This window comes from Pocillopora damicornis, chromosome 8 (assembly GCF_964200805.1).
Source record: "Pocillopora damicornis chromosome 8, jaPocDami1.2, whole genome shotgun sequence".
In the NCBI taxonomy this organism is placed as follows: domain Eukaryota; kingdom Metazoa; phylum Cnidaria; class Anthozoa; order Scleractinia; family Pocilloporidae; genus Pocillopora; species Pocillopora damicornis.
In genome coordinates, this window is record NC_142677.1 from 19,099,024 (window position 1) to 19,112,650 (window position 13,627).

At 40.1% G+C, this 13,627-nt stretch overlaps 1 protein-coding gene across 1 annotated transcript; it reads left to right on the top strand.

The window, feature by feature from the left end:
• Nucleotides 1-258: 258 nt before the first annotated feature.
• On the top strand, nt 259-13,295 carry LOC113685908 (uncharacterized). The gene is made up of 13 exons (XM_027203527.2): nt 259-500; nt 663-772; nt 1,563-1,737; nt 2,897-3,031; nt 3,180-3,265; nt 5,739-6,036; nt 6,486-6,582; nt 6,719-8,567; nt 8,766-9,002; nt 9,506-10,289; nt 10,436-10,750; nt 11,280-11,325; nt 11,719-13,295. Exons 1-13 carry the CDS (start codon nt 416-418, stop codon nt 11,774-11,776), a joined length of 4,275 nt encoding a protein of 1,424 aa, XP_027059328.2. The 5' UTR covers nt 259-415; the 3' UTR covers nt 11,777-13,295.
• Nucleotides 13,296-13,627: the final 332 nt, after the last annotated feature.

The following is a 13,627-nucleotide window of genomic DNA, read 5'->3' on the forward strand; positions in this document are numbered from 1 at the left end:
TGAGCTATCGGAAGACTATGATTTATCCCACAATAAATATTTTTGTTTGCTATTCTATCTATCTTTGTCTTCTTTTTCTCTTTCAATCGCTCAGAGAACGCTCTTTTTTTGTGAGAGACACTTAAGAGAATCTTAACTCGTTGGCTGTCACTTATTTGAGTTCCATCTATGAAAACACAATAATAATGTTCATAAGACCGTCCTTTCCCCTCCCACCCCTCCCCCGCCCATCACCACCTGACGCGCGGAAGGTCTGGTGAGCAGTTGTATCAAATTTCATGCAAATTAGCAAGACCTCCTGTCAATACTCCAACTGGCAAGTTTATGGCTCGCATTTTCATGCTTTTATCGAACAAATGAAATGTTCTTGTTGGTAATTGGCTCTTGAGGAACTGAAACTGCTGTTCTCTGTGAGATGCAGTGCCGATTTTGTCGAGAAGACTTCGGTAGCTTAGACCAATTGCAGCTTCACTATTTAGTCTGCACTTCGGCCTATGCAGGTAAAGATTGTCGTGTGAAGCATACTTTTGTAGCTCGTATTACGATGAGTTTAAACTTTGAATGTTTTGGCCTGCGAGAGTGGGGTAACAAGAAATTTCATTAGGAATAAAGCCTTTGAAGACAATGACCCCTCAACTTTCGTTTTATTTACGATTTTACAGATTCTGCCCGCGCTCCAGTTGTTCGTAGAGTGGACAGTGTTGTAGTTCGCTTTTGTTGGGTCAAGTCGAGACCTTGCATCGAGAGAGAAGTTCATCTCATAAGCTCGCTGGTAAGTTTAAAACCCCAAATAGATATTCCTAAGTGTCTACGTAGGAACAGAGATAATTTTGAAACGTACCGTATTAATTTTGTCTATTGTTACGTTTGGTAATCAGATTTAGAAGATATCCGGAAGTTAGAGTTAAGAAATTGATTGTGGTTCGTTTGTTTACCTTTCAAAATGCATTTCATTGTCTTGAGTTTCTGCCTTTAAAGCAACTTTTTATTTAAAATAAGCCATTTTTGTTGCTCTTAAGGCCTTTGGCAATTATTCTTTCTTGTGTTGGTGCGAAAATTTCTCTACTCCTGTCTCTGTACATGTACTAGCTTGATTGTATAGTAACAGCATCTCTCTGCGAATGGCCTTTTGTTTTCTTTCTACTTTCGTTTTCGCCGTTTCAACAATCTTGCTTCAAGTTGTTAGGATGGACTCGTCAAAACAATTTGTTGGTGGTGAGACGTGTCTAACGTAACGAGAAGGTTCTTCATTAAATTTTAATGGTAATGTTTTGTCGTCGCAGAACTGAACAAATGACTTCTTCAAAATGAAACGAGCTTGTTAGAAATGGCAAATGTCTATTGAGTTTGAGGCAAGATAAGTCAAAGCTTGTTTTTGTGATTTTCCATTAACACGTAGTAATTGAATGCATTTACAGTATTGATACAAAAGCTTTGTAATGACTGGCTTTTTTAAGCTAACAGGTTTTATGTACTTGTGGCATGAGCTTCAAAGCGTGAATGAAACGATCAGCCCTTTAAACTGTAACTTAAGTTTTTGGATCAATTTTTCACTACAATAGGCTGGTTCTGTGACTCTGCAACGGAAATTTGGCGAAGGACTGTATGAGTCAGAAACTATTGGGGTCCCAGTTGGAGAACATACCTGTCAGCTTGCTATTGGTGGTGATGTTGTCTCCACAGAACCATTTACAGTGAATGAAGACAGTGATGTTATATTTGTCATACTGAAAGAAGGTAAAATACTGCCACTTAGTTGCTTTCCTTATACCCACTGTTTGGGACTTTGGCATGCTGCACAAAATTAAATGTCCTGGAAGGGTAACCAACTGAAGTCAAAGTTCAAGATATGATGTCATCAAGAGGTCTTAATGAACTCAGTATGGTTATTAATAAATATTGTAATCAGTAAGAATGAGGATTCATACAAGAATACTAATTTGTTAATTGAACATTGTAAAGAATGCCTTTGATTACTGTAATCAGTGACAGGCACTTGCATGACTTTCAAATAGTTAATTAAAAATTTAATGTAATTAAAAAAAGAAGCTAGGCATATTGCTTCCACCCACGCTCTTTTAAATCGTGATGATGGTGGCTTACTAGCTGATGCCTATTTACACCTTGTCAGAAAAAGGGGCAACGAATTAGTGAGCAAATAAAAGGACCTCTAGTTGCAGCCATTAGGTCACCCCTGATAAAGGCAGTAGACAGGAGTGTCAAAACATTGGTTCTATGAATTGTAACTTCTTGGTTACATTCATTAAATCTTTAAACCAGAGTAGCATCAAACCAAGTCTAACCAGAAATTACTTGTCTCTGTTGTAATAAGTAGTACGACCCACCCATCTTGGTTGAATTCATCATGGGATTCGTTTTCTAGGTTCCTCATACAGTTCCAAAGGTAGACCTCAGTAGTGACATCATGATGGGTGCATGGTGTCTGGGTCACGAGGTCTGGGTTAAAGACCTGGTCTGGTCAGTGTGTTATGTTCTTGGGCAAAACACTTTATTCTCACAGTGCATCTCTCCACCCGGGAATGGAAATGGGTACTGGTGAATTTTCAATGAAGCTTGATGAAATGCTTGGAGGGTTGGGGAGGAGGGAATACTGCAATGGACCAGCATCTCATCCAGGAAACTGGGATAAGCTCTTGCTGGGTGGACCACTTGGTTTGAATACAGACCTTACCCTTACCCTTACCCTTACCTCTACCTTTCATCACAATTCACTGTGGCATCCATTTTTTACTCTTTTGGTGGAGAGAGCTGCTGTTAGGGTGGAGTTAATTATTCATTAGAATACTGCACAATGAAATGAAGCCCAAAGGTCTTAAGGCATTAGGCTAGAATGTTTCTTACAGGCTGTACTGATGCAAATGTAACTCTTCTCCAGATCCTCCTCAACATGAATCCAGCATTTATTTTGGTGATCGTGATAGGCGAGCAAGAATCAGCGCTGGTGAAGTAGGCTCTCTTCGATTTGAGAGAGAACCAACAGAAACCCATCACAGACCTCTATATCCACTCGGTAAGAGAAATGCTTTCAGTTACTCCTTGAGTTAGGTTGTGAGTCAACAAAACTCAGTTTCCTTTGCCAAGGTTTGTCATTTTAAAAAAATTCTTTAAATATTTTCATCTGTGGAATGAAATGTCTTTATTGATTTTTTTTGCTGCAGATGTGGAAGCAAGAGAACCAAGAGAAAACACAGATGAGGTTTTAAATGAGATGAGTCCACTTTACAGAGAGTTACTACAACATCAAGTGAGTGCAAAATCATTCACCTTTGCTGAAGACCAGTCTCTATTGATCGAAGTAAACTGCTGCTCTTAAAATATTTATAGGGCTTGTGCTTCTGTTGTGATGATCAATTTGTGTTTGACACTGCTAGTCTGCATGAAATAATGAGAAACCTTAGGTCTGAAACTAATCAAAAATCCTCAAACATTGATAACCACATCATGTCTATGATCTTGATTTTTAGGGTACAACATAAGCTAAATAAGTGATGTAACCTGCCTAAAACACTATTTGCTATTTTTGATTCATGTTCTACAAGTAACTACATTTTAAAACTTCAGAAAAGTGGAAGTCAAAGGATTTCAGAGCCACCTGGCCATTCAACTCCACCCAGGAGTTGTTAATTTACAGGTTCTACCTTTATATTGGCCTTTTCTGTTTATATTTAGACACTTACAAATGAAGACCTTTTCTCTGTCATTGTGCAACAATTCAAAATCTGAAAAAAAAATTTTGTACTTTCTGGCAATGCAGAGTGGAATAAAAACTGTTGTCATGTAATTCAAGGCTTTAGTTAAATCTTAGAATTAAATGATGATTGCTACTGTTGAATCAGAACAGAAGATTGATGATCTCCTATCCAACAAACAGTCTTCAAAATTTATCAAAATAGGTTGTGGGCTCAAAATTTTTTCCTGTTATCATACTATGCATTTTGTTTTGAATAAGTTATGAGAATTGGGTGTAAGATTCAGTTAACAACTTCAACCTGATAAGTTTGAGTATTCTCTGTACCAGTTTGCGAGATGATGTATGGTTATTATAGGGAGTTCAAGTTAAATATCAATCACTTCCAGGGTTAGCCTCATTTGTTTGGTTGGGAATGGTTTTGCTTCAATATGCAAGTTGCTCTAAATATACCAACATTACAATCTAAATCTAACCCTCTTGTGTTTCAATAATCTAAAAAAAACTTTTGTACATGTACTACTTGTGGCAATGGTGAGATTTTTTTATCTTAAACATCTTGTTGATGTGGCTGATTTTTTCAATGTCAATAGCAAAACTATTGATTGAAAATAGTCTTCAAAAGTCTTAGATTTAACCTTTTAACTCCTAGAAGTGATTAACATGCATCTTCTCTGTTATGAATTCATTTATCTTTCAACAAATGGGTAATAAGAATAATCAAATCTATCAGGTGTTAGGTGTTATCTTGATCTTACACCAAAAAATTCAGTTTGGTAGCAGTTGGAGGGGAGAATAAACAATCAGATACTGAGAGTTGAAGGGTTAGTGTTTAGTGGTGTTTTAGTAACAGTTGCTGTACTGAATTGATGTAAATTTTTTGAATTTGTTGTCTTTGTTGTGAGGAAGCATTTTATTTTGACTTCTAATCATTAAATATTCATTAACCATGCTAATTAAGCACCCTGCTCACAGTGAACACAAGAATTACCCTATGGTGTGTTTGTAAACTCTTCCTGCATTCTCAATGATCTGTAATAGCTGTTTTCTTCAGTCTGTAAATTATAACTTTCATGTAGGATGTTATTAGTTGCTCAAAATCAGATGATGACAAAACAAAACAAAAAATAAATTGCTTTCAGTTATGATGTATTTTAGGTAAGTACAACTATGTTGGGTATCTTCTTTAAAATGTAGATCTCCTAAATTATTTTGAAATTATTGTTGTTTTAGTCCAAGTTTTGAAAAAGGTGAGAACTCCAACATACATACATATGTTTCCTATCCCTAAAATTTTAACAACCCTTGTAAAACATCCTCAGACAAGAACTTGTGTTATTTAAAATATTGTGGCCAGTCTCTGATGATTTGTTCTTGTACTGTAACTTATTTTTTCAACCATTTAACATAAAAAAACATTAATTGAAGGTAAGTTTACGTAGAATTAAAAAAGAAAAAATTTAGCATGCATGTTGATGATGTATTTTTCAATTTTAATTTCCAACTGAAGTAGGAATCATAATTATTGCCATTGTAATTAGCTTGTACTACTTGAGATGTGATGTTTACATTGCCTCTGACTGAGTAACTGTGTATCTGCCAATGAGAGGAAAAATGTGTCCTCTCATTAGCAGATACAGATATCAGTGACTTTCTGTGAACATGGTCATGTTGAATTTCTGAACATATTTCTTGAGATAAAATTATTGTGGTGAAGAAGAATTGCCAGAAACCCATGCACTAGTAAACTTGTCGTTTATGTGAAGTTCAGCAATATAAGTTTTAGGTCTTTTAAGAATACACAGTCTACTAACAAAACAGACTTTGGGTAAATTAATGATCTTTATTGAAGAATTTAATGGCTTAGTTATTCAAGTTTATTGCATGCGATGAAATATTGAGGTCTTAAATGTTGACCACACTGTTTTTGAATTTAGTACAATGAGGTAATTGCCTTATAATTATTCTCTGAATAAGTCTCTTTAAATTCCTGTTAATCAAACAATATCACCTTGTTGTTTCTATGCAGCTTAGCCATGGTGAGCCCTCATGGGTCCCTGGAAGTGGTGTTCAGTCACCTGTAATGTCAGAAGTGGACTTCAGTGATCTTGCTGGTCTGAGACATGGCAATGAGCCCTTTTCTCTGACACCTCAGCCAGATTCCACGGAGGAGTTGCGGCCACAGAGTCCAATCCTAGCACGTCCTGTCCCTTTACAGCCAGGACATGAGGTGGAAGGCCATCCAGGAGATGCATCTGATGGAAGTGATGGTGTTCTGTCACATGCTGATGGTGAAGAGGTAGAGGATCAGGATCAGGATCAAAGTGGTAAATTCTTTTGTACTCGCTTACTTTGACATGTATTGGCATCCTCTCTAACTTTCTAGCATGAGCTTTACCGTATTGTACCCAGAATTTTTCCAGCTACTTTATACTTTACCCTATCCAACAGAAGTAGTTACTTGAAGGTAGAGAGGGTAAAACTCCAATTTACTAGAGGTGTCGAAGAACATCTTGGCAGGAATTTTTATCCTGAGCCTTTTAAAAAGTGCTTACTAGAAATTACACATTTCATGGAAGCCATTTGCAACCCAGATTTTACAGACATGTCAAGATAGAATCATTAAGCGTACTATCTAGATAAATTTGAACTACTACTTGCCGTAATTGACGTGTTTAAAGACATTTGTCATTAGGGAGTTGAATTGATAGCCCTTGTTTCCTATTCGTCACACTACAAGATTGACTCTCTTTTATATTTTGGTGATAACTGACAGACAATGAAGCAGAGGAAGTACCGGAAAGTTCTCCAATCCCAAGCAGCCATAGTGAGCATGAAAGTCGAGTATCATCACGAAACAGCCCAGTTAGTAGGTTAGTAACTTTGTCATTGATTTATTTTGATTCACTATTCTATTATACTGCGTTTATTTTTGTTGATAAGTTAAAGGACATTTTAACTTCATGTCTATTTAACTTCCGAAAGCATTTTTGTCATTTGTGTTCACAGTATACCAAGTGAAACAAGTGCAAGAGATGATGCTGTAATAAGTCCCTTGCCAGATGAGACTCTCAGGCATGGAAGCCCACCCCCAATAAGTGGAAATCGATTTGCTGAAGAACACACAAATGATGTTTCACCACACACATCTCCACGGATCACACCAGGCGGAGATCACAATCATACAGAAGAAACGGCTCGTGGATCCTCTGCAGGTCAGACCCCTACTGAAGGTTCTGCTGTGGAACATGCTCATTTCTCTCCCAGGGCTAGTCCCGTGGGCTCTGTTCTAGAGACTGTCGCAGTTCCTGTCACTGATACAAATACATCAAACCGTGCAGAAATGTATAGTGGTCGTGAAACCAACACTCCCCCTCCGAGACAAAGTCCTGCCGGATCAGTACATAGCAGTTCCTTGTTTTCATCTGGTTTACCAACTCCAATTATGTCTCCAAGAGATCGCTGCCAGTCTGCCACCGGTATGCCATCCGCCTCAAGAGGGAACCCTCTCGGATCTATACACGTTCAAACGCAGCTTCCATTAAGACCCCAGAGCCTAGGTGGCTCTGTAAATCTCACTGACATGGTCCCCATCTCATCAGACTTGTTAGTAGCTCTAAACCCTTCATCACAGCAAGAAAGTCCGCGGATACCCATTTCTGGTGCAGAGGGGTCTCAATCCCCTCCAGCCATGAGGCGAAGTCCTGCAGGCTCCATTCATGAATCCAATGTCCAACTGCCAAGGGGATCTGGAGGGGTTGATGATTCCAGCAGACACTCGAGCCGAAGGAATACTCCTGTTCTTTCCGTTCATAGTGGATCTGGAAGAGAAGCTAGCCCTTTGGTAGCTCCACCAAGGACTTTACCTTTGAGTGACGGTGGAAGTGGTAATAGCACACCCCTAGCTCACAGTCCAAGGCAAAGGACATCAGAAGGAGGGAGTCCGACTCAGTTTCTCATTGAGGCGATTTATACACCGGCTGCTGAGTCAGGTACATCGCCATTGCCAACTGGTTCAGCAGTGGCAGCTCCCCTTGTTACGCCATTAGCAAGTTCAATGGGAGACCAAAGAAAAACCAGCACGCCTGTTGTGGAGGATCCAAGACGTAGAACATCAGGAGATGAAAGCACATCGGAACGTATTCCAAAAAGCGATCGCAATCCACCTTTAGTCCCTTATAATGGTGCTGCCTCGATACCGCCTCATTTATTGCCTTCATCAAGTTCTAGGACAAGCCATCGAGAAAGCGAGAATAGTACTCCTGTCCTGGACCGTTCAATTCATAGAACACCAACACCAGGAAGCCAATCGGAATTTTTAGCAGAAACAGCTCGCAGACAAGGTACGCCATCGGTTGTTTCTCGCCATGGATCGATACCTAGCACTCCTCCAGTACTGCCACAAACAAGCCCAAGAGCAAACAACAGAGGCAGCGAGAATAGCACTCCAACAGTTCGCAGCTCAGGGCATAGAAGGTCAGGAGCAAGGAGTCCATCAGAACTTCTCGCAGAGATAGCCTACAGGCGAGGCACACCACCAGTTTCCATGCATGCCTCCCACGGCAGGAGCTCTAGCAGGCAAAGCTCGGCTTCTTCTGTCCACAGTCGACCCAAGCATTCACCTCCTCGTGTCGTTTCTCCCCCATTTCCTCGCGAATCAGCCATTCCAAGCCGTGTAAGTGCGTTCGCCACTGTGGATGGACAGCGCGGACCATCTTTAGCGGGACCACCATCAGAGTTAGAGGCTCTTAGAGCAGAAAGGGACTCGCTCACCAGGGATTTAAGACACAGGACCGCGGACCTCAGACAGGCTCGGTCACAAAATCAGGATCTGGAACAACAGATTTTGAGCATTGAGGTAGGTTTATTTCGGCAGTGCCTTATCTAATTGGGTGCAAAGGAATTTTGGATTGCAGAAAAGAAGTCCCCTACGTGATCTACATTCTGATTTCTGTAGATGGGATACTCATTTGTTGATACTACAGTTCATTTTTTTGTGGAATTTTTCAGTCATAATGTTTAGAAACTTAGTGAACCAGACTATCTTCTTTTTCAGACTGTGGCCAATCTCACCAAACAAGATGGTGAGAAAACACGTGAGCTTGAGCAGACAGTACAGAATCTCAACCGAACCCTCCGCGAAAAAGACGAGGAAATGAGCTCACTTCAAGAGTCCACAAGGACACTGGAGCGAACGAATCAGCAGTTGAAGGAGGAACTGGAGAGTTTGAAGACTGTTAATGAGCTGCAACTTGATGACATCAAAAGAATCAATACAGATCTCGAGAACGAGGTCTGCATACTTTTTGTGTAGTGTATGTCTCTGTAAAATTGCGTGTGGAAGGCATTCCAGCTCTCGGTGCATTTCTGTGATTGTGTAGAGCCTGGATGTCACACGCGGGTAACGTTTTTCATGGGGAAACTTGTCTAATTTTGCTGTTATAAGAGCTTTAAAGAGCTGGCAAGTCCAGATCACTGAAATCAGAGCCCTTTTGGTAAGCAGCTGGTCTCAAGAGAAAAACGTACATGATTATTAATACTAGTATTGGGATTATTAAGGTTGGAGAGCATTTACACTGGTTGATCATTACAAACAAGAAAAATTTGGACTTCAATGGTACAGAACTGTCACTTTCCTTTGTTTAGTTGATATGAAACATCGTAGTGCTATTAAGGCGGGGCAAGAGAGGATAAATTGACCCACTTCATTCTCTCTTGGGCAGGGTTACTTCTTGGTAAGACACCTCAAAGTCATTCGGTTGAATCGCTCAACTCATGCCTGTTTTTATCTTTCAGTTGGCAGCTGCGCGGCGATCTTTAGAATCAAGCAAAGCCAAACGAGGGAGGGAGGAAGGAAAGGTTATAGAGTTGAAAGCACTCAATGATGCGTTTAAGCAGCACGTACAGCGACTCGAAGAAGAAAAAGCAGATCTTCTAGCAAAATTAAAGAAAGCCAAGAGAGAGATTGAAACAATGAAAGCATTGGGTAGCTCAAGACTAGGCAAAGCCAAAAGTGAAACAGACCTGTCCAGAAAATTTGACAAATACATCGCAGTCGATGAGCATCGTTACAGAGATCCACGATCCTCAAGAACGGTTAACTTTGCCACCACTAGTCGCCACTCTTCAGCGCTCGGAAGTACTCGGTTAAGTTCGTGGGATACGAATAACACACGATCGGCCGACATTGAAGTGTCGTCTCCTGTGATAATGAACGGCCACGGTTCACAAAGGCCCGACACTAATCCTTGCTCTTCTTATACGTTTTTCCGGGATACGCTCCCACGCGAGCCATACAGCACTAGGACTACTGTACCAAGGCACCGCATAGGTTCCCTGGGAGAAGAAAGTGACATGTCGGATGATCTAGACCACGGTGTGGGTTACCACACTGCAACCCAATCAAAATGGCGCCCACAAAGCTCTGGTTCTTCAGTCTCGTCTGTTATTTTATGGGACCGTGATTACAGCACAGATGAGTCAAGGTCGCCGAGAGCCAGTGCCTACAACCAAAGTTCGTCTCTCTATCGTGATGATAGAGGTGGTAGACGTAGAGCAAGGCCGCACTCGTATCACGGTGGTAAGTGAATGGGTGATTGTAATCTTTTGTCAAGGAATTTGCACACTTAGAACAAAGACAATGAATAGCACTAAAATTCACTCGTTAGAGTTGCTATCCGATAGGGACATTGGAGGTTTAATTACAGTGTTTGTGTTTTCCATCAGGAACCTTGGACAACCTGCAGAGCAACAAAGGCGAAAGTACTTCTTCAATTCTCCAACGTCATAGCGATGCGTCAAGCTCCTCTACTAATCCAAGATTACTCGCTTCAAATCCTCACCCTCCCACAACCGGCGCTTCTCGATCAAAACTCTTCGCCAAGCCGTTTGCGCCGAGTTCAAGTAAAGATGTCCAACTGGGTATGGAAGTACTGGTGACTAGGTCACGTGGACAGATTGGCCGTGGAGTAGTGAAGTATGTCGGGCTGATACCAGGCCGCAAAGATACATACATCGGAGTGGAACTGGGACCAGGTCAAGGTAAATACATATTGTCATGAGAACACATGAAAATGGGACTTGTTTACTTTTGCCACGAGCGCTTTCTTGTGCACAAATTTCAATTCGTTCATCCGAGATATCTTTCTGACCTGTTTTTCAAGATAGCTATGAACTGGCCGGAAAATGCTCCATTCAAACAGTCGACTCTAAAACCGCGAAAACCTAAAAGATCACGCCTTGTTCATCCCCGAAACCGAACTTAAATTTCTTATATGGGCAATAACGATTTTGAAACGTCTCCTCTGTAATCGGGCTGAAATTTCCCATATAAACTCAATACATTTTTTTCCGTTGATCAGACCTGAACTTGGTTGCAGCACTCTTGTTAAGAGGCCGTTAGTAAATGTGTCTTTTCTCACGAGATTACAGCTAAGATTGGCATTTTACAGACCAATGAAAATTCTAGAAATTTGCCTTACAATGCTCTAGTTTATAATGATAAGATGCTGTTTGTGTATGTGGTGTGTGTATGTTGTCAACTTTTTATCTTCGTTACCATTTTATCTAGAGGGTAAACACGATGGATCTCTTGACGGACAGAGGTTATTTACCTGGTAAGTGCGAATTGAGAGAGTGACTACTCCTGTTTAAGGTCCTCTTTATGTTACATTTTCAATTCTATTCTAATTAATTCACTGCCGAATTTTCTTTCGGGCTCGTTGAACCTCTTACACCCTAACACCAGTGTCCATATTCTTTGCACTGTACTCCATGCATATCATGAGGTGCTTACAAAGAGAATTTGATTAAAAATCAAAGGCTTCTTTGGTTGGCGATCATTTTCGTTATTCTTGTGATTCGAGGTGATATTTTAAGGAGAAGTTAGTAACCAGCTGGGGGTTAAAGGATTAAAACAACTTGTTGGGTTTTTCTTTTACGCTGGTTGAGTTTGGTAAAGCTGCTATGGAGGGAGTTACAATTTTTTTTATCTTTGTTCCTCTCTTCAGTAAACCAAACCAAGGCATCTTCGTCTCCTTCAGCAAAGTAGTCATGTGTTATGGTTAAACGTTACACGAAAAAGCTCCATTTGTTTACTGTGTGTAAGAAAAAGCTCGATTGTGACTTTTGGAAATGAGGCATCCTGCGAAGAACCTTTTTATCAGCAAGGACAATTCCTTACATGATACATTACATATCTACAACAGATTTTTTTCTTCGTGTCCCAAACACAAAACCACGCGATCGGTTGGGTTTTATAGAATTTTTAAGTGTTGTTAAATGTAAACTTTTAGTATTTATTTTCTAAACGGGTGTTTTAAAAACGTCATGTAGTATGAAGACTCCTGAACGCCGAGAGGGCCTTACCCTCTTACTGATGGTTTTTTGTCTAGCCTCCCCGCCCAGCGTTTAGTTTTAAATAAGAACACGCCAATTTCATATAGGAGAAGGCCTCGTGTCTTGGGCTGTATTAAAGAATAAGACACCGAGGGAAGTTATAGGAGGGAACATGAGTTCGTGTTAATGCATCTAACAGGTGACTAACGTAGCTCACAGACTTTCTTGCACGATTGGTAATCAGCGTAGATTGAAATGGGAGGGAAGAAGTGAACAATGAGAGGAGCAAAGAGTCGACCAAACTAGTGAAACAGTTTTATTGGAGGAATCCTGACAGATACGTTTTTAGAAAGCAGGGGAACCTGAAATGGGTGGATTTCTTCGTCAAGTTCCTTCTTTGTGTGTGTTTGCGTCATACATTAGTCAATACTGTATTTACCTTGGAAACCGATGGAAGTTTTTACTTCTGTAGCCAGAAAATCATTTTATCAACTTTCCTTTTACTTGTAGATTGACCCCATCTCAGCATTTATTAGTGACGAGTTTTACAGCGTGTTGACATTTGACCTAACTTTTTAAGATGTTGATAAGTCAATATAGTACATTCGTGGTTTAGCGGTATAATACGTATGTTGTAGGAATCACCTTCAGCTTAACGTGTTTTACTGCTTGTAGACTGTAGGAAGGCTACAGGTGTTTTCCTTTCGTTCTTATTGGTATGGTGTTTTAAACCCAGTATAATCTATACTTAAGCTAAAACGTGTTCAAGTATTTTCACTTGTTTTCGAGTTTTAGAGGGAGCTATCCTTAAAAATCGATAAACCGCTCGCAGCATTTCACTATTTTTGTGTGTTCGCCTTTTTTTTAATTTTTTAAAATTTTTTTTTATCTGTTTGTTCCATGAAAAGATACACGAGCGCAATGAGGAGAACTGTAAGGGGGTTGAAGGTGGGAATAATAACGAGACTTATTGCTCGCCCTCCCCACCCGGGCCCCCAAACTTTTCTCTTACTGGTTGGTGGCTGGTTCTCGGTGTGTTATGTTGTCAAGGTTTTCCATAGTGGTTTTATATCCAAAGCGGACAGGTATTCGTTTTCATGCAAATAATACCTGCTATCTTAACTTGTATAATAGAAAGGTTAAAATTAAGTTCATGATTATAGGTTTGATTGTATTTATTTACCCCAATAATAATAATTCAGTCTAAACTCCCAATTGTAATGATTCATATTAAACCGTGACATTCTGATTCTGCGCCCATACTAAAGGCAGTTGATTGCAAAGAAATGGCAAGTTTTTCCCAGCCTCCAATACCACCCGCTTACGATTCTCTCGTCAGGACCCAGCGTGTAAGAAATTCTGGTTAGTGTGTTTGTTCCATACGTCACTGTTCAGCTCAGGTTATTAAAGGTTAGGTTAGCCTTTGTATCATTTTATAGGAGAACTGCAACCAACAAGAAGACACAAATTGTTCAAATGGGGTGAGTAAGAGTTTACCTTACCGAAATAATTGTGTCACTCGCTAATTTTCATGATGCTCATATGAAGTCCTTTTTTCCCGATCTGTCAAGAAATTTAACA

Excerpts from the sequence above, each read along its gene's own strand:
- LOC113685908 (XM_027203527.2), top strand. The coding sequence starts at position 416 with ATGCAGTGCCGATTTTGTCGAGAAGACTTCGGTAGCTTAGACCAATTG. Across the intron at positions 1,738-2,896 it reads ATTTGTCATACTGAAAGAAG|ATCCTCCTCAACATGAATCC; the intron begins GTAAAATACTGC and ends ACTCTTCTCCAG. Across the intron at positions 10,751-11,279 it reads GGAACTGGGACCAGGTCAAG|AGGGTAAACACGATGGATCT; the intron begins GTAAATACATAT and ends CATTTTATCTAG.